Source organism: Sceloporus undulatus, chromosome 1 (genome assembly GCF_019175285.1).
Source record: "Sceloporus undulatus isolate JIND9_A2432 ecotype Alabama chromosome 1, SceUnd_v1.1, whole genome shotgun sequence".
NCBI classification, from domain to species: domain Eukaryota; kingdom Metazoa; phylum Chordata; class Lepidosauria; order Squamata; family Phrynosomatidae; genus Sceloporus; species Sceloporus undulatus.
In genome coordinates, this window is record NC_056522.1 from 297,143,169 (window position 1) to 297,165,136 (window position 21,968).

The 21,968-nt window shown below is 40.4% G+C and overlaps 1 protein-coding gene across 1 annotated transcript in view; it reads right to left on the reverse strand.

Annotated features, from left to right (window-relative positions):
* LOC121919780 (APAF1 interacting protein) overlaps positions 1 to 21,823 on the reverse strand; it is a 31,767-nt gene extending 9,944 nt beyond the window's left edge. The window contains exons 1-4 of the mRNA XM_042446685.1: positions 21,551 to 21,823; positions 13,177 to 13,277; positions 7,006 to 7,054; positions 849 to 966 (exon numbers count right to left, since the gene is read on the reverse strand). Of these exons, the coding sequence (XP_042302619.1) occupies positions 849 to 966; positions 7,006 to 7,054; positions 13,177 to 13,277; positions 21,551 to 21,613 (331 nt within the window). The 5' untranslated portion in view covers positions 21,614 to 21,823. The remainder of the gene's footprint in view (positions 1 to 848; positions 967 to 7,005; positions 7,055 to 13,176; positions 13,278 to 21,550) is intronic.
* Between the last annotated feature and the right edge of the window lie 145 nt (positions 21,824 to 21,968).

Genomic DNA, 21,968 nt, shown 5'->3' on the forward strand with positions numbered 1-21,968 from the left:
TTATAAGCCCGCCCAATCACAAGGAATCTGGGCGGGTTACAGCAATAAAAATACAGAGAATACAATAAAATAAAATACAATAAAATAAGATTAAAGAGAGTGACGTAAGTCACAGAATTCACAGCTAGACCTGATGGAACTGGGCCTGTCTTTTTCACTCCCTCCCAGGTCTGATGATGGTAGTTGGTACGAGAGAGGGTTCTTCTTCTTGAGGCAAGAACAAGCTGGGTACTCATTTGACCAACCCATGAAAAGATGGAAGGCTGAGTCAACCTTGGAGCCCTGGGATTGAACTCACAATGTTGTGGCTGTAGTAGTGGCATTTAACCACTGCACCACCAGGGTTCCTGGTGTTACTGTATGACTTCAGATAGTTTCCAACTTAGGGAGACTCCAGGGTAAACTTATCACAGAGTTGTCTTAGCAAGGTTTGTTTAGATGGGGTGTTTGTCTTTGTCTGCCTCTAAGGCTGAGAGAGTGTCACTTGGCCAAAGTCACTCAGTGGGTTTCCTTGGCTGAATGAATTCGAAACCTGGTCTTCAGAGTAGTCCAATGCTCAAAGCACTGTATACCACACTGGCTAGGATGGGTAAAGAAAGCAAAAGTAGTTAATGCGATTTGGGTGTTATTGAAATAATTGCTTGAAACCGTAGCAAAGCTGCTGTTTCAGTAACAGCGTAGTTCCAATTAAGAAATCTCCATTTTATCAACAGACTACACCTTTATTTATTTAATTATTTATTTCAAGGATTTATATCTCATCTTTCTCCTACATATATGAAATACCTGGATCTCCGTCTCCTCATTATATATGACACATGTATACATCAGCTGTTATTTTGGCATACCTCTGATGGTATAAGCATTCATAAAGAGGGGTGTACACTGGCTCTTCTTTAGGTTTTTGTGTGGTGGAGGCCCACTGATGTCTCGTTCTTCAGTGTCACATACAAACATATCCTCAGGCTGTAAAAAAAGAACCAGAGACCATCAGTTGGAATAAGAAATAATATACTGAAAAAGCATACGTAGAGAGATACTACAGTATATTATGTGCATGCTACGGAATATATAATATTTGTAATATCTACCTAAATTTTACAGATACCTCTTCCTAACAAGAGTTTTAGACTTCATTAATTAAATATGAGAGTGTGAAAGACTGTACAACATTGGAAGCAAACTCTGTACAATCAAGCTTATTATTGCTAAAATAAATTAAGAAGTTGCTAAAATAAACTCAGTTTAATTGGATTCTTAGCCCCGTCCCCCCTGTCTCTGTTCTGTTTTGCAACTTCTGTTTTGTCCCAAGATGTAATGTTTGAACTGGTGACCTAGTGGGCAAGTGGAGCCTGCATTCTGCATCAATATACTAATTTACATCCAGGATTAATTGACAGAAAAACGTGTTCTCCATGGACACAGCAAACAACTCTTGCCAGTTGTGATGCTGGAGTAGGCTTGCCATTTCACGGCAGTGGGCGGGACTTTCCCGCCTCCTGGGGAGCGTGCCCGGTCCCGCCCTGCCCTCCCCCCATTCCCAGGTGGCTGCCCGACTCAGGGCTCCCAGGGCTGCTGCCTCCCTTTCATACAGTTCTGAGCAGCAGGGCTGGAGCAGCAGCAGCGGCTGGAGCTAGCAGGGGGCAGGGTCTGCTGCTGTGAGCCAGCCCTCTGCTTCCTTATTTGGGCATGCTCCAAGCGCGGAGGGCTTTGCAAGGCAAGTTGCTTTTTGTTCTTCCCCTCTTTCTCTTTCTCTTTCCCCTCCTTCTCTTCTTCTTGTTATTCCGTTTTTTTCTTCTCCTCCTCTTCCCCTCCTCTCCTTTTTCTTCCTTTCTTCCCCTCCTCATCTTCTTTTTGTTCCTATTCTTCTTCTTTCTCCTTCCCCTTTTTTCTCCTCCTCCCCCTTCCTCCTCTGCTGTTGTTGTTGGCATTGCTGTTGTTGTGTGCCCAACTCCTTTCTGACTTATGGCAACTGTGCCTCTAGCCTCCTTATTTACCCCCTCTCTCTAAGCCCCACTCCTCTTCTTCTCAGGGTTCCAGGGCTTCTCAAGGCTTTGCCCCCATTACAAAAGAAAAAAGACTTTGCAAGGGATCTGACCCATAAATCCCCCCTAAGTTGAGACATACCCGGGGAAAAAGAGGGGGTGAAGGGTTTTGTGGGTGGTTGGAGGGGGCAAGGAAAAGGAGGAAGGGGGGGAATTGCTAAGAAGGCTTGGGAGTGGGAAATGTAGTTTGCAGTGACACAAGGGACTGCCTGTGGTCTTGCAAATGCTATGCCTGTTTGGGAGTGGGAAATGTAGTTTGCAGTGGCACAAGGGACTGCCTGTGGTCTTTAAATGCTATGCCTGCTTGGGAGTGGGAAATGTAGTTGTAGAATTGGGTGGTGGGGGTGTTTGGCCAGAAAGAGAAGTACATTTCAGCCATCTGTCTAGGAATAATGCCAAAATGTCCTCCATTTTGAGCATGCCTAAGAAACATGAATTTATATTAACATTTTTTTAAAAAATTATCAAATTTTTCATGTGTCCTCCATTTTTTTTAAAAAAAATGTGGCCCTACATTTGTCCTACATTCGTCCTGGTTTGGAGGTCCTGACTTATGGCAACCCTATGCTGGAGCCTAATCTTCCCTCCCTCCCTCATCCCTGGAACCCTTTTGAAGATCATTTAAAATACATTGTCAATTTAAAATAAAGTAAAATTATGAATTAATTTGTAACACTGAAAAGACTGTATGATTAGTCTTTCAGAAATTGTAAGACTCTGATAAAGAAACAAAAACCAAGGGCCCTTTCACATTACACAATTATAGTGCTACGATTCCACTTGAACTGCATTGACAATCCTACAAAATCCTGGGATTTGTAGTCTAGGGAGTGTATTCAGGCTTCTCAACAGAGAACACAAGTACCTCATGTGCTAGGAACGCCAGGATTTCACAGGATATTGATAAGGCAGTTAAAGTGGAATCACAGTGCTAATTTCACACTAAATGTATTGTGTGAAAGTGACCCATGTTTAACAGTTATATTGCTCTGCAGTCCTATATGTGTTTATTCACAGGTAAGTCATACTGAACTCAAGAAGAGTTACAAATATCTATGTATTTAGTATTGGAGCCATACTGTTTAGATTTGACTTTAATCCTAATTTTTTTGTTGTTGCTTGACCTTAATGTTGCCAGCAAGGAAGAGCATTTTGCTTGCAATTTCCACAGCTTCAACATAACCACTGGTTTCAAAGCTTTTTATTTTAAAAGGTTAAAGACAAACAAATGAAAGCTGACACTCAGATTCCCTGGAATCCATCTTGTAATTTGGTACAAATGCAAATAGTAATCTATTCAAAAGAAAAGTCCATCAAGTTCAACTGGACTTACTTCCAGGTAAGGTTTCAGCTTTAATCAGAAAATGTATTTGAACAATAATTTCAAGACTACATCAGAAACCTCACAATGTAATGTTACTGCTGCTGTTTCCTAAGTGATTGATCACATGTTATTACAGGTTGTGCTTGAAACCACAGATGTTAATGATTTCTTCAGTTTCTGGCATATTTGCAAATACATAATGAGTTATCTTGGAGATGAGATCCAAATCTAAACATGGAATTCATTTATGTTTCATATATACCTTATACACATAGTATGGATGTAATTGCATACAATATTTATTAATAATCCTGTACATAAAATAAAGATTGTGTACACTGAACCATCAGAAAGAAAACATGTCAATTATATCAGCCAGCCATGAAAGAAATTTTGCATTTTGGAGCATTTCAGATTTTGGGAAAGAGATAGTCAATCTGTATATAGCCTTAGGGTGGCTATTGTTTTTTTGTGTTTTCAAGCCACTTCCTATTTATGGTGACCCTATCACTGGGGGTTTCTTGGCAAGATTTATTCAGAAGGGGTTTGCCATTGCTGTCCTCAGAGGATGAGAGTGTGACTTGCCCAAGGTCACCCAGTTTACATGGCTTAGCAGGGATTTGAAACTTGGTCTTCCTGAGTCTTAATCTAACATTCAAACCACTATACAACATTGGCTCTCTAGGGAGCATTAGCTTATTTGAACTAGTAACTTTACTTTGTAATATTTTAGCCACATTTTTGGTGAATTACAATGCTCATTGAAAATGTTTCTAGCCCATCATGTACAAAGCAATATTTTAAAAGTCAATTACTCCCCTAATCAAACCTAACTAGCATTTTCATTATAGAAAAACATAGAGGACACTTTCTTCGTAAATGCAAATTGTGCCAGCATTTCAGAAGTCCCTCTTTACATTCTGCCTCTGAAGACAAGAAAGAAATGGTGGTATATAATAATAATAAATAATAAAACTTTTATTATTTATATAATGGCAATCTGTCATTTTCTCTGGCTGGCTATTCCTGCTTAAACACTGGTTGAAAGGAGCTTTCCACTCTGAAGCAGTCTGCTGCTGCTGGTGTTCTCTAAGCCTAATACAAAGTACACAGCTAACTTAAGCCCGATACAGACGGGCACAAAGAGGTTTACCTACCGCCACTGATTCTAGGGTTCCAGACCGTGTGGTAACCACACAGTCTGGGACCCTAGAACATGCGGACGCCATCATCATGGTGGCCTCCTGTCCACACGGGGACCACCATGATGATGTGTGCGACATGCAGCATCCATACGTTTGCAACAAGAAGCGATGTCATAAGGGCTGCAATACAGCCCTTACGAAGTCATAGGAAGGAGCTGCATTTCACAGCTCCTTCCTAGAGCAGATTGTTTCCGCAGCAACTGCACAGCTACAGGAATGATCCTGAGGCAAAAAGGGCCACCCCTTTCTCCTCTGTAGGGCTGGGGTGTCCGGTGGCATGAAGCCCGAAGGACATACCTTTTCCGGGCCATGGAGTAGCGGCATTTTGCTGCTTCCCCAAGGCCTGGAAAACGCTGGATTGGGGCTGCAGGGCTGCCGGTGAGGTTGCCCTGGCCCCAATCCAGCGTGAAAAAGGGTGGGTGCAGGACGCTCCCTTGGGGCGGTCTGTATTGGGCCATAGACAGACAGCTGATAGTAGCAGCAGTTGCTTAAATAGGCTTCTTCATTGCCAGCTGTCAAACGAACACAAAAAGCAGGCTGGGCAACACAGAAGACAAATAAATTCATTTTAATATTCCTATATATGGCTATCCAGAGAATAAGAATAAGAATGAACTTATCATACAAGAGTGCAAAGAAAGCCACAAAAAGGAAGCCTTAATGGGTCAAGGGCTGAAAAATAGCCAGGGTGGTGGTAGTAGGAATTCATGTAGCCCCAGGACTGTCCTTGGTCCACAACTGGCACCTCATATATCCCTGCTAAGATCTAAGCCCCATCAGGATCCCTTTGTGTGGCAAAAAAGGATGGATTGCTTTTCCTGGAAGCCTCCAAGAAAAGCAGTTACCTTCTAAGTAGACTGCATTGCTTACAGTGCCATTGCACTGTTTAAGATTAAAAAAAATCTCTTTTTTAACATAAAAAATCAACTGAAATCTGACCACTTTCAGCTTAGGGTTTCATTGTGTTCTTTGCAATTTTTGGCAGTCCACCCAAGCCTCAGACAGATCCAGGGACATAAAATTAGCCCCTGAACCAAATGTAGTTGCCAATATCAGGAATAAATGGAAATTATGACCTTCAAAAAGTTTCCATCCACAATCACCATTCACTGAAGGTGGCAGAGAAAGCTACCCTTCATACAACATAGGTGTTTCCTACACACAGGGTGGTATACAAGTTAAGAAAATACATCCCTGGCACTCTGAGTGGCTTCTGACTTTGTCTTACAGGTTGAATCTCCCTTATCTGGAATTCTGTAATCTGAAAATAAAATCTGAAATTGTCCCCATGGGTGACTGAGACTGTGACACTTTTGCTTTCGGATGATTTTTTAAAAAACAACAACCAAATATTGTGTATGAAATTACCTTCTGTGTGTATGTATGTGTGTGTGTGCGCGCACACACACACACACACACACAGTATATAAGGTGTATATGAGACATAAATGAATTTCAAGTTTAGACTTGGGTCCCATCTCCAAGATAACTCATTATATAGATGTAAATATTGCAAAATTTGAAAAACTCCAAAATCCAAAAAAGTTCTGTCGCAAGCAATTTGGATAAGACCCAACCAATAAATAAGAACCTCACCAGCAGTCATGGCAAAGAAAGAAAACTATGGCCCAGTACAGACCACCCCAAAAGGGTGGTCTGCCAGCGCCTAGTTTTCCGCCGGGGGGAAAACAGCGGACAAACCGTGTGGTTTCCCACTGGCAGAAAAAGAATCTGCAAAAAGCGGGTTCTTTTTCTGCCGCGGTAGCAGCGTAACGAGTGCGCCAGTGGCACACTTGTTACATAAGTGCCACTCGCCACCATGTGGACGCTGCACAGCACTTATGTAATGATGGCGGCGCCCATCTGTACAGGGCGCTGCCATTTTGATGTCCTCGTCACATGCTAGGGTTGAGGCACGTGTGGGTGGAGCGCCCTCGGCCAACCTCTAGCACGTGACGAGGGCGCCCCATAGGACCGTCTGTACCAGGCCTAGGTTTCAGAAACTTCTTCAGAATAATAAATGCATTTTAATATGCTTTTAAATTTTTTTAATATGCTTGTACAATCTTATTTCTCCACCATTCATACCTATGTGTATCATAGCACAGAGATCCAGCGTGGTGTAGTGTTTGAGTACAGTATTGGACTATGACTCTGAAGACTAGGGTTGAGTTCCCAGCTCAGCCAAGAAGCCTACTGGGTGACCTTGGACATGTCACATTCTCTAATCTTCAGGGGAAGGCAATGACAAATCTCTGAACAAATCGTGCTAAGAAAACTCCATGACTGGTTCACCTTAGGATTGCCATAAATCAGAAATGACTTGAAGGCACACAACATTACCCAGATTCCTTCTGAGTAAATAAATACAGGATAAAGATGTAGATTTCTCCAATGATGAGACTAGGATAAAAATGCTCTTTGTGCCTACCTGAATTCTTTCTTTTTGGACACCAGAGGGAGCAATATATATCTCATTGCTGGGGGAAAAAAGAACTTTAATGGTAAATATAAAGCAACACACAACATCTGGCTTAATTTATAAACACAATAGACAGGAATGTATAGATATGATTCCGCTCCCCACTCCTTGTCAGCAGTTGCAGTTAACCTTCTGCCACAGGCTTAGCCAGTCCTAGAACATCCAGCATTAATACAGTCTGGATGTGATTATTTCTAGTTGCCCTCAATGAGTTATACAACAAATATGCAATTAATACATGATACTGTGATTGCCCTGTACATTCCAAACATGGCAATCATTTTATCTGCACAGGCAGAAATGTCACATTGCCAGGTTAACTGAACAAAGACAACAAGTCCAAGCAGGCTGAGGTAGAAGCAAAATTAGCTGAAGTCAATGGGAATTTTGTCAAATAAATGTATTTAGGGCTGATGGAACAAAGCTATTCCACATATCTTTGTATACAATTTCCAAGGGTTTTCAATCACTGTACTTATGCTGAACTTTACAAAAAAATAATTCAGGGGTAACCATACAACAAAACAAAATCTAAAATACACATTGGGCTCTGAACATTGGTGTAATGTATTTTGCATGTTTTGGTGGGCTCAATAAAGGTTATCACTGCAATATGTATTTTGGATTTTGTTGTAGTATGCTGAACTTTGGACCTCTTCTTTGGAATCAAGCAGAGTAGAGACATCTAGAGGTTAATTGGCCCAGCTAAACACAACTTTCCCTGAGTCGGAAGAGAAAGGCAGTATTAATTTTCTATCAAGAGTGGAGACTGTAGAGGGCATCTCTACATTTATGAATGATTCTCCTGGATCAGTACAGTGGCAAGTTTTTGCAGACAAAATAAAACCCTCACAGCATATATATTGGATATATTTAGAATTTTTAAAGAGTTCTTAATGTGTATGTTCTTAATGCAGGTCACTCCATACGCCACGTATGCAGCATACCTTCATCGAACCCATTTAATTTTCTTTTCTTTGGTGAGTATAATATTTGAACGTAAAGAGGCCCCTTCTTAGTGGTAGAGGATATGCCCTGCAGGAAGAAAACCTTGGTATTTCTGTTTGAAAGGGATGAGGTAATAGGAAAGACCTTCCTGTCTCTGAGAAATTACTGCCAACCAAGAATAGATAACAACACACTAAGCAACCCAATAGCTGGAGTAAACACAGAAGCAACTTCATATGATATTTCAAGTAAGGAAGTTGATGCAAGGAACCACAGACTACAATCTCATGGAGCAAAGTACTAGCTCTGGTTTAAGACTTCCTGCAACTGGAAGGCACCAAAGCTGGTATCCTATATTTGTAACATAGAGATATGGATGCATAACTGCTCTATATTTAGCCATCCTCTATATTAAACTACTATTGCCATAATTGCAAATGCCCTCTCAAAGAAGGTCCTTTCTGCTGGTGTTACTGGGGTGCAGCAGGATGACATTTCCAACCCTATCCAGCGTAACAAAGAGTTGCAACAGGGGGTCCTGCTTCTAATTGTCACACCAGAGATCTGTGGTGGAATGTGGTTGGAAGTGTCAACCTGCTGAGCAGAACAGACCTCCATCACTTGATGGGTCTGCTGAGTGTTAAAGTAGTTTGGTGAGTCACATCATCAGATAAGATGTAGTTACACATTCATATTCATATATGTACAACTGTGATGAAGGATCTCACCATTTGTTTTTACATATTCAAAAATACATGTGCAAAAATATAAGGATAAGTTAACAGCCCAAGACAGAATGATAGAGATTGACAATAAATTTGGGAAAGGATTTACTATCAGGGAGCAAAAAAATTAAAATGTCGCAAGAAAGTGCTACAAATAAAAACTTAAATTTAAAAGAACAACAAATGAAAATGACTAGTAAATGATATAGAATAGCTCATCAAATGGCAATTATAAATAACAAAGTCCAATCTAAATGTTGGCAGGATGTGGAATGCCAACAAATGGGAATGCCCATTTGTTCAGGAATTTTGGACAGGACAGGAATTTTGGACAGGGGTTAAGAAGATAAATGTAATACCAAGGATAGATGGACAAGTAAGTAAAGAAAACTGTATAACTTAATTTAGGGGAAACAGACTAGAACAGGAATTAAAGATATGTGATAAAACAAAATTTAAAAGCTACCAATGCAGTTATTGCTTTAGGGTAGGAAAAGAAATCGAACTGGAACAAGACCTATTTGGTAAAGTGTATAAAAGAATATATATTATTTGATTTCCTTAGGGAAAGAAGGTTAATAATAGTGGACAAAGTAATAAATAATCATGGAGAGATAAATGAAGAATTATGCTGAGAATGTAAATGGAAAAACGAGGTATGAAGATGTGAAAAATGTGATTAATGATATATTCCATATCTCTGAAAATGAATTGTTGATTTGGTGAGGAAATGAAGTGATAAACTGCAGTTAACTCTTTGTGGGAAGGGGAAGAATAAAAACATAAACAAATATATATTATTACCATGTATTAAGAAATAAAATTTCAATTAAAGAACAAAAAAGTAAAAATATTAGCTTCAGTAGATGGTGGATCTATAGACAGACTATGTCAGTCAGTTGAGTTTATGAAACACAATATTTGGTTTCCATTCAGGTATCAAATCTACACACACACACACACACACACGCAAACACACAGGTTTTCCTTTTAAAAATGGAACATGATTTAGCCAGTGGTGCAAAGCACCCTTATGACAAAAGGAATACTAAAATATGTGTCTGTGTGCTTCTGCTGTCCTGCTGTTTGAAAATTAAATCTGATTGGCACAGTGTGTAGGTGTTTGTGTGTGCAGACCAAATAACAGGGTACAAAATTACTGCTGATTATTTTAGAAACGGTATAATTTATCTTATGGTTAAGACTCTGGAGACCAGTCTTCCATTCCCAGCTTGGCTATGAAACCCACTGTCAAATGCTCTCAGCCTCAGAGTAAGGCAATGGCAAACATCCCCTGAACAAGTGTTGCCAAGAAAACCCCATGATAGGTTTGTCTTAGGGTTGTCATAGGTTGGAAACGACTTGAGGGCACACAAGAACACAACATCTTATGGGTACAAAATTTTGTACATAGGTACAAAATTGTACTAAAGAAATGGTGGTCAATTTACTACACTGAAAATTTCAACAGCTTTCTACTGGAATGAGAACATTTTCTTATAACTTCCATAATCAGATTCCCCACCCCTCAGCTTTGGTTATTGCTTTTATATGAGCTTGGGAAACCTCACATTTGAAATAACAGTTATAGAAAACTGATCTATGTATACAAATCTTTGCAATTACATGTTCCAGGATGGTGCACACTGTTACTTTTTTTCTCAGTCATTTTTAAAGTTAAGGGATACCAATAAACAAATCTGAGAGCATAAGAGACTATAAACCATATTTATATTGTTAATGGGAGCTTCTTTCACTTTCCAACTAGAACTGCTGTGTATATTGTCTTCATATATACTAGCTTAAGAATAAAAAGGGTATTCAAAATGGCACATGACACCATATCTTCAGACCAGTCAATGCACAATATTTGAACTAGAACTATTTGAATTCACATTCGCTATCTAAAGTTTAGCTGTCCAAGAAATAAACACTCTGTAGTATAGTTATATGCAGTATAATATATCTTCATTCAGACTTTGGTATTTTAAATTAAAAACTTCTTTTAGAGAAATGATTGCTTGTTCTTCCTTTTATCACCACTAAGGGGAGCCAAGTATCCACAAACAAAAATATTCAGACATTCAATTAAAAGGGTAAACATTTCATGGACATATTTTTTTTAGAAATATGAGAAATGAACATGCATCAAACCATTCTCTTTTCAGTTGGGGATTATTATTTATATTCTGGAATGAGTTTGCTTCCTTGAGGAACAGAAGAACATTAGTGTATTTATCTGAGATCCACAGAGTTACGGACAGAAGAATTATGCTGGATAAGGTCAAAGGTCTTGTCTAGTCCAACATTCTGTTCACACAGTAGGCAATCAAGAAGCATACTAGTTTTGAGACTGGACATGGTAGATAGCCACCCTTGCTAGGAGTCAATGCATGTGATTGTGTGCTGTGCATAAGTGGCCTTTTCTATCAGGAATATAAAGCCAGATGAAACAGCTTGACAGCGTCATAGAATCATAGAGTTGCCAAGAGCCTCATGGATAATTGAATCCAACCCTCTATTCGGTTCAAGATCTCCAACCAAAGCACACCTCCTTTTGAAGATGTCCAGAGAAAGAGAACCCACTACCTATATAGACAATTGGTCCCATTGTTGCAGAATTCCTACCGTCATGAAGTTCTTTCTACTGTTCATTCAAAATCTACTCTCCTGTATCTTTATCTATCATCTAGGGCAGGGGTCCCCAACCTGTGGTCCTAGGAGCCCTTAGGGCTCCACGTGCACTTTCCAGGTGCTCTGTGGCCACTCTAGGAAAACGAAATAAAATTTGAATGAAATTAAAGAATAAGAATATATTTTTATATATACTCCTAAACACCATTAACTTAAGACACAGAGTAGACCTCTTAGGGGCTCCGTCATAGAAACTGATTCTAAAAAGGGCTCTATGTCAAAAAGGTTGGGAACCCCTGAGTTAGGGCATGAGAAAAGGCCAACTTTCTCTTCTCTGTGACAGCCTTTGAGGAATTTAAAGAGTGATATCATGTCACCCCTCAATCTTCTCTTCTCTTATAACAGACAGCCCCAAAAGGCCGTTACCAGGCTGACCCATGAGACGAGGCGTGCACATGACACACACACCCGGATTGCACAGGGGCCATGCTGAGGTGCCCTAACGCAGCACAAACCCAGCCACAAAAGGAGTGGTTTCTTACCGCTCCTTTTCACAGGCCATTCAGGACTGCAGTAGAGGCTGCCGTCGCAACTATAGAATCTGGTTGTCGTGGTCCCACAGAGGTTGGGCAGGAGCAGCTTCTGGCAGCTACCTTTGCCCTGTCTGCTTCACCCCCAAGTTAAACATGCCCAGCTTCTTCAAACGTTACTCATATGTTTTCTTCTCCATGTATCCCCCATCCTATACCTGCGCATATGGTTTTTGTGCCCTGAATATAGAATTTTGCATTTGTCTTTACTGAATTTCATTTTATTAATTCTGCTTTATTTTCTAGTTTATTTCAGTCCTTTTAAATTCTGTTCATATCTTCCAATGTGTTAGTCACCCCTTCTAGTTTTGTGTCATTGGCAACCTTGAGAAGGATTACCTCCACCCTGTCATATGAGACCTCCTTCCAGTATGAAGTTCAGCCACTGATTATGACTCTTTGAGCACTGCTTTCCAACCAATTCCAGATCCATCTGACAATGTTCCCATCTAGTCCACATTTAATTTGTGCGCTAATCAAAATATTATGGGAGACCTAATCAAAAGCTTTTGCTGAAATCTAGATAATTGACATAAACAGTAGTCCCACCATCTACTAAACCAGTGACCTGATTGAAAAAGATATAAGATTAGTTTGGCAGGATTTGTTCTTGACATGCTGGCTCCCACTGATCACTGCACTTTTATGAAGACACTTTCAGTCAGACACCAGTATAATCTATTCTAATATTTTCCCTGGTATTGATGGCAGGCTGACTGGTCTATATTTTCCTGGATCTAGTGCTTTGCTGTTTTTGAAGAGACTGACAATGTTTGCCCTTCTCCAGACCTTTGGAATCTCATCTGTTCTCTCAAGATTTCTCTAAAATGAGGGCAAGTGGTTCAGAAAGTATATCAACAAGTTCCTTCTGTCCTTTGGAATGTAACCCCAATGTCTACATTGGGTTTCAATATACAATCGTCCCTCCATTTTCACGGGGGATCGGTTCTGGAGCCCCTGTGAAAACAGAAAATAGCCAATATTCAAGCCCCATTAGCTTGAAAGGTGGAATGTGTCCAGGGGGCTCCTGTGGGCGCACATTGTGGGCCCCCCCATTTTGTTTCCCTCCATTTGCTGCCCGTAAATGGGCGAGGGACACGGGCTCCAAGTCCGTGAAAACAGAGGGCCGACAGTCTATCATGTTTTACTACCTCTTCCCTCCAAATTGATCATCTGCCAATACGTGCATATACAGAGAGTGAGAGAGCAAGCATACTACTCACCCATGCTTCATGCTGATACCACCACCAGTCCCTGTAACCCATCCTAAGTGATAAAACTGCCTGCAGAGCTCTGGAATCAGATTTCTTGGGTGCAAATTATCCTGTAGGAAAAACAAAAAGTAATTGAACACTTATTTATTGAAAGCTGCAATGTTTAGTCAATTAACAAAATTAATTGAATAAAACGGGGGTTCTGATTAATCAGGGAGATTTTTTTTAAGTAAATTATTTTAATATATATAGGAGGCTCTGTCCTTTAGAGAAACATCCTTTTCTCTCTCATCCCAGAAGAAACATTCTTCCTAAAATAGTGAAGGCTGCACAATTTTTCTTCAGAATTATTGTTTGTTACTGAGCAAATGTATATGCTTAATTGATGAACAGACACACTGTGCAACTAACCTTAATCAACTATATATATTTTAAATGTATGGCAGCTCTGTTTAAAAACAATTGGATAGGCAATACAATTTTGGTCTATTTAAAACTATAAAATGTTCCTGCTAATTCTCCTCGAGCTGAATAGATATACTTCAGTTACATAGTTGATGTGTTCCTGGGCATTAGTTCCTTAACAAAAAATTTGGTACCAGAGGCAGAAATAACATGAAAAAATAGGTGCAAGTTCTAAGATCACAAAAAAGGAGACCACCACCCCAAAAAGAAAAGAGATTCCACCTAAACATTAGGAAGAGCTTCCTGACAGTAAGGGCTGTTCCACAGTAGAATTGACTCCCTTTGGAGATCTTTAAACAGAAGGTTGTGGAGAGAAGGCAGAATTTGGCAAAACGAGAGAAGCATCTAATTGGGATGGGGCAAGCACCAGCCAATCAGATTGAAATTAGGTGGGAATAAATAGGACAGTTGGAGTAACTTAGTTCAGTTCAGTTCGGTTAGTGTCAGAGTCTCAAGATTTTCAGACCAGCGCTTACTGTGGGGTAAGCACTGGTAAATCGCCACTAAAATGTTTAGGAAGTGCACGTGTGAAAGCCTGGTGTGCTTCCTAAACGTCAGGGATTCATCAGCTCCCCTCCAGCATCCCTGAATCATTCGGGGAGAGGCAAATTCCTCTGAATGGAAACTGTGACTTATTTTGTAAATAGCCTGCTGATATTGCTGGAGTCACAGGAATGATGAACTTTGCCAAATTAGATGGCACCAACTATCCCACATGGTTAGTTATGGTACAGAGTTTGCTTGTCTGGGAGAATTTGTTTAACTATCTTGTTAAGACACCCTCAAGACCATGGAAGGATGAGCAGATGCAAGCTGACCAGAAAGCTAGAACAACCATGCTTTTTTGTCTGGAAGCTGAACAAGTTGTGTACATAAACAACACAGTACAGTGTTGGAGTGCTGGTAGAGTTACTGCATCTCAAGCAGGATAGAAGAGAGCCAACATGATGTACAGCTAGGGCGACCGGATGTCATAACTGCAAAGGAGGACAAGGCACTGCAAAAGACTGGACATTCAAGAAAAATATAGGACATTACAAACTAAAAGCTTAAAAAGCTAATATAAATTCATGCTTCTTAATCATGCTCAAAATGGAGGACATTTTGGAATTCATTCTGGACAGAAGGTTGAAATGTAAGGCATGTCCTGGCTTTGTGGATTGTTTCTTCAGGTCAGGCACAAATTCAAAATAAGCCAAATACTCTCTACTAGTTCCTTGCAAAAACACACATGAAAAACAAACTGCAAACACTGTTCTTCTGTGGCAGTCTGGTCTTACTGTGTAAAGCCAACCTTTATTTTTTATAATGTGAATCCTTTGATTCATGTTCTAGACTCTGGAGCAGCATAAACAAGCTAGCTCCATCATCAACATTACATTCCTTCAGCTTTTTAAAAATAGCTATAATGTTGCCTTTCAGTCATCTCGTCTCTCTTGTTGGAGAGCAAATGAACAGATTCTTCAATTGTTCCTCATATGGCTTGATTTCCAGAATATTGATAATCTTGGTCGTCCTTCTTTGGATACATTCCAGCTCATCAATAACCTTCTTCAACTGTTGTGCCCCAGATTGGTATTCCAAGTGCAATCTGACCAAAGCAGAATAGAGTGGCACTACTACTTCCCATTATCTGGGCACTCAAGTTATATTGATGTTGCCCAGAATTCCACTGGATTTTTTGGCTGCTGCATCACACTGTTGGCTCATATTTAGCTAATGGTCTACTAAGACCACTAGATCCTTTTCAGATATACTACTGTCACACTAGGTGGAACCCATCCCATATTTGTGCATTTCATTTTTCCTGCCTAAATCGAATAACCTTTATTTATCTCTGTTGAAATTCTTTTTATTAGCTTTGGCTATTAATTTGATTAGTTTTCCAGTCTATCAAAGTTATTTTGAATTCGGATCCTGTTCTCTGGGGTATAAGTTGCCCAACCCCAAATTTGGTGCCATCAGCAAATTTGATAACCATGCCTTCTATTTCATAATCTAAGTAATTTATAAAGACATTAAACAACACTGGTCTTAGGACACAACCCTGAGGCACTGAGCCACCACTCACTTTACTCCAGGATGAAGAGGAAAGAAGATATTGGCCCGATTTAAATGGGCCTTTTTCACCACCCCATCACGTGCTAGGAGTTGGCCGTCCATACTGGCCTCACCCCTAGCACGTAACGGGAATGTCATTTTGACATGATGGATGCCTAGCATCCGCATGTCCCAGTGCCTTTGTGACACCGCAAGTGCGCCGTTGGTGCCTTGTGGCGTCACAACCGCACTGCAGAAAGAAACCGCTTTTTGCGGGTTCTTTTTGCTGCGCGAGGGAGCCGTGCGATTTGTTTGCTGCGGCTCCCTCGTACAGCAAACCAGGACAGCAGGAGACCGTCCTTTTTGGGCAGTCTGTATCCCGCCACAGTTAGCCTTCTGTATCCACAGATTCTTTATCCATGTATCCAGTCATCAATGGTATAAAAAAATCTATCTATCTATCTATCTATCTATCTATCTATCTATCTATATAGAAATACCAAAAAGTAAACCTTGATTTTGCCATTTTATATAGGTGATACCATTTTACTATGCCATTGTATTTAATGGGACTTGAGGATCCACAGATTTTGGTATCCATGGGGGGGTCCTGAAATCAGCAGATACCAAGGGCCTACTGTACATATACTTTTATGTTGATCTCTACAAAGTTTGTTCACCATCTTCAAATGCATAGTGTATGTTTCATGTTAATGTTTCATTAGAGCTCAACTACTATATATTTTCTCAAAGAAGGACCGCTTCGAAGAATTGTAAATACAGTATTTACATTTGAATCGGAAGAAAAATAAATTAGATTTCTGAAATTCATTCTGCTTGATAGAGTAAAGCTATCATCAGTAACAAAGTTAAAAGATAGCTTTCAAATGGAGCTCTGCTGAAATTACCATTAACAACCGCAATTTGTCATTCTTCATTTACCACATCTTAGCAGATGCCAATGAAACACTCCAGGGCAGCTTTGCTGTTAATGTAAATGAGAGTACCTCTATTGAACACAATGCAGCTATGCAGATTTACACTAGTTAATGTTGTGAATCATTGCTAATCTGGATTTGACTATAAAAATCAAACTCCCTTTGAAAGCTTTCCCATTATTATATATTAGTCTAGCTTTTATACATGTTATTTGCTATAAAGCAAAATGATATATATTTGCATAAGCTAAAAGCAAGTTTTATTGCACCAGAACTTCTTTCAAGATAAGTTTCAGTTTATTCCAACTTTTAGCATAATACCAGGCATTTGCAAAAGGATTCACTAAGGATTTACTGAATTACTGTTAAGCCAATAGGCCTAGGATATGGTGGTGAAAAAAACTCAAACTTGCTACAGTATTTCAAAGGAAGTTTAGGTATTTGCCATTGTGTTTCCTCTTAAATTGTACAATGAAATTACATTATAATATTTATACAGCCCATTACCAGAGGTAACACCACACAATCATGTTAATCATGGATTCAACTGTAAGTATAGTAATTGCAGAGCAAGTGACATTGAAGTTATCAGAAGACACATGAACAAAAGTAAACTTTACCAGTTCAAAAATTTGTAAAACAGTAACTGCCACCTGAACATAACAAAAGGCCTTTTACTGATAAGGTAAAGATAGGAAGGTGTATGAAACTGCTATAATCCACACAGACAGAAGCAACTCTAGTATTAATTAAAATATGCCCACAAATACTGAAAACAAAACAGTGGCCAACAGATTGGAAAAGATCAATATACTGTACATCCTAATCCACAAAAAAGGAGACACAAAAGACTGCAATAACTATAGGACCCTAGTATTAATATCCCATGCAAGCAAAATCACGCTCAAATTTCTGCAACATTGATTCCAATAATATATGGAGAGAGAAATCCCAGAGGTGCAAGCAGGGTTCACAAAAGGAAGAGGCACTAGGGACCACATCGCAAACATATGATGGATAATGGAGCGAATCAAAGAATTTCAGAAGAAAACCAGCATTTGTTTAAATTATAGTAAACATTTGACTGCATAGATCACAGAATGCTTTGGAATACTCTTAAAGAAATGGGAGTGCCTCTACATTTGATAGCCCTGATGAGGAATCTGTATTTAGGACAAGAAGCAACTTTTAGAACAAAATATGGAGAAACAGAATGATTTTCATTTGGCAAGGGGTAGGCTGACCATGGGGTAAAGCAGACAGGTGGCTAAGAGTGGCCTTTGGCCACTCGAGTTGTGATCGGCCCTGATTGGCCTAGGACTGCAGCAACCAGATGGCCCACTCCCAAAGAGGGCCACTGGCGCAGTCCCAAACAGGCTGCTGGCAGGGGTGTTTTTTTGCTGCTCCTTTTGCTGGTGGCCTTGGAGCAGCTTTCAGCTGCTGCAGGAGCATTAATCATCTGCATGCTATACCCTTGAAGTGGCCGGAAGCCACTCTTTTTGGCCCGTCTGTTTTGGGCCCATGCTTCCTTGCTTTTGGGATAGCAAAAACTAGACAGGGTTAGGTAATATTCCATGTTCATGAAAAAGCAAAATAATAACAAGTGTTTTATTACATGAATTTATTGAGCTAACAATTATTCTTCAGTGACTGAACTCATCCAAAAATCTAGCTGTAGAGCAGGACTGTATTTCACCATGATCATACCATGAATAATTCTGCAATGAAGTAATCTTATGCAAGAAATTTAGGTTTTTCAACACCTTATAAAACTTCTCACACTCCATAACACACTTTTGTTTTACAACTAACATAGCCCTCAACACTTAATGGAGATGTTTTCTTTGACTACATACTGCTCCTAACAGAAAATTTTATCTCAACAGGTGCTATACTTTCTGGAAAACAAGGAATAAACTCTGCAATATTACAAAAGTCTTGAAAGTCTAGGCATTTTTTCCTCATTTCAGAACTAATTTTTACCCATCTATCAGACACAAAAAAGTTTTCTTTCTTCCATATGCAGCCGGCCCTCCATTTTCGCAGGTTTAACATTTGCACATTTGATTTTTCGTGAGTTTGTCTGAAGGGCAACCATGCTCTCTCATCCACAGCCTGGAAGTACACATGCACTCTTCTTCCTCCTTCTCCATCCCATGTTTTTTCTCCCTTCTGTAATTCCAGGAACAGAGCAGTCTAGAAGGGCATGTGTACTTCTCCTCCTTGTCTTTTCCCATATTCATGGTTTTCCCACTTTTGCAGGCATCTTGCATCCCTAATTCCGCAGATGTGGAGGGCAGACTGTACCTGGAATACATGGAAAACTGCCTCATGATTGCAGATTTTATACTGGTCCACTGATCAAATACACAAGTTTCTTCCATTTCTCTGTGTGTGATGAGTTCCTCATTCAGGCTATCCTGAATTTCTTTCCATTTAGGTGTTTTCCTTAGTAGTACCCACTTGAACTTCTCAGTGTTTCCTACACTGCACTTCCACTTGTTGATATATTCTAAGCTCGTTTCATAGAAATTCTAATATAACTAAAAAAAAATAGCCTCATTAATTTCTACTGAATCTATAAACATTTTCAGTTGTGTTTTGACATCAGTAGTTACAAACACTTCATTTTTTCTAGAATCTAAATTGCTTACAAGGTTTTCAATGTTTATGGCTACTTCTGTAGTTAAAATATTATCTTTTTCAATTAAACTAATGTATGTTTGATACGTAGACATTTGATCTCTTGCAAATGACAACCACAATTTCAAATAGGGACCTTCAAATATTTTTGCAACAGAACAGGGCATTTAAAAAAAACAACAGGACAAAATTGGCATTTATATTAAAACAACAGGACCGCCTAGAAATACAGTGGGCCCTTCATATCTGCGGACTTGCCATCCGTGGATTCCAGCATCTGTGGATGGCAAGCTCATGGAGGGTGGGGGCAGCAGAGGAAGAGGAGAACGGAGGAAGGAGGGGCGGCGGCGGAAGTGCAGGAGGGGAAGAAGAGGAGGAGGGAGCTCCCTCAACCTTGCCAACAAGAGAGAAAAAGGGAAAGTAAATATAAAACAAACTAAAAAGAAACAAGGGGGTGCGACCCACCCCTCATTTCATTGGAAATAAAATCCTTCTCTGGCCACAGTGTGGCAGGAAAATTGTTCCTCATATAGCTTGATTTCCAGAATATTGATAATCTTGGTCAAAAAGGCTGAAGAGGAAGGGATTGGGAACCTGAAGTGAGACTTGGGAGAAGAGGGCAACTTGACAGAGAAGGCGGTGGAAAAAAGAGAGAGAGAGCGGTAAGGTCTGTCAAGAGTAGTTTGAGCATTGGACTATGACTCTGGAGAGCAGAGATTTTGTCATCTGCAGGGGGATCCAGGATGGATCCCCCATTGATAACGAGGGCTGTCCGTATGAAAAAAAATGGTACTGTCCCGTTTAAAACAGTATATATGGTCAGCCTAGCAAAAAATACCTAAATAAGGCTGCATTCTATCACCCTATCTGTTTAACTTGTGTGCAGAAAATATAAGAGAAGATCATAAGAAGAGCAGGTTTAGAAACAAAAGGATGAATGAAGATAGGAGGAAGGCATATCAACAATCCAAGATCTGCAGATGACACCATATCACTAGTGAAAATCATCCTAGGCTTAGAACTATTACTAAGGAAAATTAAATAAGAAATTGCAAAGGGAGGTTTACTACTGGACATAAAGAAAACAAAAATTATGACCACAGAGGATTTCCATAAATTCAACCTGAATAATGAGGGAATCAAAATAGTTAAATATTTCCCATACCTTAGATCAAACATTGATCAGAAAGGAGACTGCAGTTCAGAAATCAGAAGAATAGGAATGGAGAGAGCATCTATCAAAGAACTAGACAAGATCCTAAAGTGTAAAGATATACAACTGGGCACTAAAGCTAGAATTATCAAAGCCACTATATTCTCTATCACTATGTATGAATGCGGGAACTGGACAGTGAAGTAAGCAGATAAGAAGAAAATCAACTCATTTCAGATGCGGTGCTGACGAAGAATGCTAAGGATACCATGGACAGCCAAAAAGACAAACAGATGGATTTTTGTACAGATCAAGTCCAATTCTCCCTTAAGTCCAAGACTTCTGAGAGGCCAAAGTTTGGGAAACAATGTATTAGAGAATGAATGTCAGCTGCCTGGTACCTGATAGTCTTCTACTGTCTTCTACTGATATGTGGCTATTCATCTTCTAATCAGAAATTCAAGCAGCCAAGCCTCTCCTTGGTCTGTGTTTGCTATTTACTATTTTACAAAAAAGGGGTGAGTAGTAGTAGCCCAAGTAATAGCTACAGAGAGCCAGTGTGGTGTAGTGGTTTGAGACCAGGGTTTGAATTCTCACTTGATCATGGAAGCCCACTGGGCGACCATGGGCAAGTCAAGCTCTTTCAGCCTCAGAGGATGGCAATGGCAACCTCCCTCTGAAGAAATCTGCCAAGAAAACCCTGTGATGGGGGTCACCATAAGAGCTGGAAACAGCTTGAAGGCAGATAGCAGCAGCAGCGGTAGCAGAGGCAGTACTGTTGAGAGCTTGATCAGTTGAATGCTTGGCCCATGGAAGTCACCAAAGCCAGCACTGAGCCAGGGCAGTTAAAGTGGCCTCAGAGTCATGCCCAAATTTGGGGGCCGTTTTGAAATTCCTCAAGGCTGAAATGTAGGGCAGCATGTCCTAGAAAAAGAGGACATGGTCTGGTCGCCCTGGTTGAAATGTCCTAGAAAAGGAGGACACGGTCTGGTCACCTTGCTCCAAAAATCCATGCTTTTTGCATATTCAAACTGATCAAAGACCAAAGTGAGGCAGCAGGGCTTTTAGGCTTCTCCGTGCATTTCCACCCTTTCCAGCTTCTCTGTGCCAGGAAAGAGAGAGAAGGAACTTCCTCCCTCGTTACCTTTCCGTTCTCCCAGCCGTTCCTGCAGAGAGGAGGGCTGCAGTCTCCCAAGGGCTCAGCCATAGCTCTGGACTCCAGCAGCTGAACCTCCTTCCTCACTGGAGAGCCTGGATCCGGAGGGATCAAGAAAGGCCCAGGGCCCTCTCCTCCAACTCCCGGCGCAGAGGAGAGGAAAGGCGGGCAGAGAGGCCTCTAATGCAAAAGGGGGGAGTGCGCTGAGGAGGGCCCTCCGGCTTGAGACCGCTTTAACTGCCCTGGCTCAATGCTAGGGAATTCTGGGAACTGTAGTTTTGTGAGACGTTTAGCCTTCTCTGTCAGAGAGAGCTCTGGAGCCACAATAAACTACACTTCCCAGGATTCCCTAGCCCTGAGCCCAGGGCAGTTGAAGCAGAGACGTACTACAGCAGCACTCGCCCAT